General features: G+C 40.3%; 1 protein-coding gene across 1 annotated transcript; it reads right to left on the bottom strand.

Moving 5' to 3' along the window:
* On the bottom strand, positions 652-2,513 carry LOC109231064 (S-adenosylmethionine decarboxylase proenzyme-like). The gene is made up of 2 exons (XM_019396606.1): positions 2,338-2,513; positions 652-2,230 (listed from the first exon to the last, which is right to left on the bottom strand). Exon 2 carries the CDS (start codon positions 1,997-1,999, stop codon positions 911-913), a length of 1,089 nt encoding a protein of 362 aa, XP_019252151.1. The 5' UTR covers positions 2,000-2,230; positions 2,338-2,513; the 3' UTR covers positions 652-910.

Below are 2,725 nucleotides of genomic sequence, written 5' to 3'. Positions count from 1 at the left end.
AACGCCCCGAAACATCTCTTGTTTGGAACATTTTTACTCAACTAAGAGAACAAAATAAGGCTAAGTGTAAAATTTGTGGGTCTTTGTTGGCTCATAAATTTGCTGGAGACCGTAGCGGTACGGGTACTTTGACTAGACACATAAAGACACACCCTAGAGATAAAGTTAGATATCTTCAAATGAAAGCGCAGCTAGAGGGGAGAAGTGTAGGTACTGAGGTTAACCCTAGTACCGGGTCAAATCTAGTTCAACAGACTTTCAAGGCTAGCCATGCAAGACAGATTTTATGCGAGCTTTAGAAAGAGGTTATAGAGGGAAATAACAGACTTTCACAACAATGGTATGTTGCAGCTTTAACCATCGCCTTTGTGTGCTAGACATAGATGACCTGAAGAAAGCCATTCAGTAAGGAGTGCACTGTTCTTGGTGTACAGTACATCCAAGTTCCATGAAAATGTATCGGGGTCTTAAGCAGTTGTATTGGTGTAGGGATGAAGCTAGATGTAGTACAACTTAATAGTACATCTTTTCTTAGCATGTAGTTGCTTTAGGCACTACTTGACATCTCTTTTATACAGCAAATCTGTGGTAGCTAATGGCCAGCACTAGAAAAAAAGGTAAAACAAGGTAGGTTGCAAATCCAGGAAGAAAAAATGCCAACAAAAGAGCAAAAATCAAATTTTTAAGTTGGTGGACTGAGAACAATCAAATGCTGTTTTAATCCAAAATACAAGCAATGGGGCTTCTAGTAGAGAACCAAAGAGCCAAACTTAGCACAATTTTCATCACGGATTCCAAAAAAACAGAAAACCAGGACATGAAGTCCATTATTTGGAGAAACAAGGAGCAATACCACAACTAGACACCAGAAACATCCAGAAACAACACCAGTAATTGAACTGAACGACCCTCAACACCACTCCTTTTCTTCTTTCTCTTCCTCTTTCCAGCAGTCCTGCAGAACAGACTTTGGAGACCCACAGAAAGAACTCCTAGCAAACTTCTGGTAGACAATAGAATCACCCTTACCAAGTTCTTCTGGGCTCCACTCAGCAAGAGAGTAGCCCTTAACATCGAGAGAGCATGTATTCTCGAGTAGCTCAAGAGCAACATCAGCATGCAAAGCAATAGAAAATTCATCAGGCTGGAAACATGCCAGTACCCTCTTAACCAGTGCCCCCAGACTCAAGGAGTTAAAATCATATCCAACTGCTTCAAAGCTAGCATAACTAAAACCATCTTCAGGTGTAACATGAATAGTAGAAAGTGCAGCTCCTTCAATAGAATTCATGGAGTAACCACAAGGATCAAACTCGAAATCGCATATATCAGAGTTGGGAAGGATCTTCCTTATGCCAGATCTAATAGTCATTTGAGCTGCCGAGCTAGATTCAGTCTTGTAAAATATAGAAGCCTTCTCCCTATCCAAACTAGTCATGCACATCTCAAGAGTGTACACAGGGTTCTTAGACTGAGTAGGTCCAGCCGAGGCAGAGTAAACATGCCATTTTTGAAGTTTATCAGGACTGCCCAAAATCACAGCTTTGCTGCCTGAAGTAAGCTTTCCAAAGTAGCTATCAAGAACAGCAACTTCTTCAGAGAAGTGACGATGAGGAAACGACTGAGCACCAGGGAAAATGAAACTCCCACGGGTATACTTCACAGCTTGTACTTCGAGTGAAAGGGTATCAGCCAACTTCAGAATGGCAGGAATTGAGAGAAGCAACTTTGTGGTACCACAGGTCTTGATGATTATCTTGTAAGAATAAATGAAAAGGCTCGACTCAGAGAGGACATAGGAGTCAACACACTCATTAGAAAGAGAATCAACTATGGTGCACTCAGCAGGTCCTAGAATCTCATCCAATTGTGCTTTTGACAGAGATCGAAGTCCTTTTCCTTCAGGATCAGCAAAAAGGCCAGGTTCAAAAAAGGAAATTTCAAGCCTCTTCTCATAACCTTCAAAGCCTATGGCAGAAACTGGTAATGCCACTTCCATGATGAAAATATGTTCACAGCAACAAATGATCTTTTAAAGGAAATTGTTCACAGCCAAGGAGTGTAAGAGCAGAAAGCAGCAGAAGAAGGAAGAAATTGAGGAAAAGGAGTGAGGGTTTAACAACAAAAACAATTGACAGAAGGAAATTTTTTTTGGGAATTTTTCTTTTTTGTGTCAGGAGGCACGTGCAGGAGAGAAGCTCAAGGAATGTCAGGATGGTTTGCGAGCGCACTGCACATATACAAAAATAAGAAAGTTGCAAGTGATCAGAATAATAAAATTCTTAAAGCTCATTTTCTAAGGTTCATATCCAAAACAAATGAAATCCAGATACTTACGTTGGAGTAAGCAGCTGATCTGAACTTCTTGATTCCACCGTTTGGCCGAACGTCTTCAATACTGTAGCCGAGGGGTGCTTCGTAGAGTAAGGATTTACTACTAGACTTTTTACCACCTTTAGACTCCATTAGATCATTCACCTGGATCTGCCAATAAGATAACTAAAACTTCAGATAGCATTGAAACAGAGTAACATAATAAGAGCAACTTAAACAATTACAATGGCGAAGTGCAAACAACAACAGAAGTAACAAAAGGAGTCCAAAATGACAGAAAGGGTCAGATGACCTAAAATCAAATGCATTCCCAACATCACAAATGCAAATGGCATATCAGTAAGTAGGATTTCATCTGTAGTTTATGACATCATACAGTCAGATGCCAAAT

This window comes from Nicotiana attenuata, chromosome 8, assembly GCF_001879085.1.
Source record: "Nicotiana attenuata strain UT chromosome 8, NIATTr2, whole genome shotgun sequence".
NCBI classification, from domain to species: Eukaryota; Viridiplantae; Streptophyta; class Magnoliopsida; order Solanales; family Solanaceae; genus Nicotiana; species Nicotiana attenuata.
The sequence above is the reverse complement of the archived record's forward strand: the minus strand, read 5'-3'. Positions and strand labels throughout refer to the sequence as shown.

Coding starts and splice junctions, on each gene's coding strand:
- LOC109231064 (XM_019396606.1), bottom strand. CDS start 1,999: ATGGAAGTGGCATTACCAGTTTCTGCCATAGGCTTTGAAGGTTATGAG.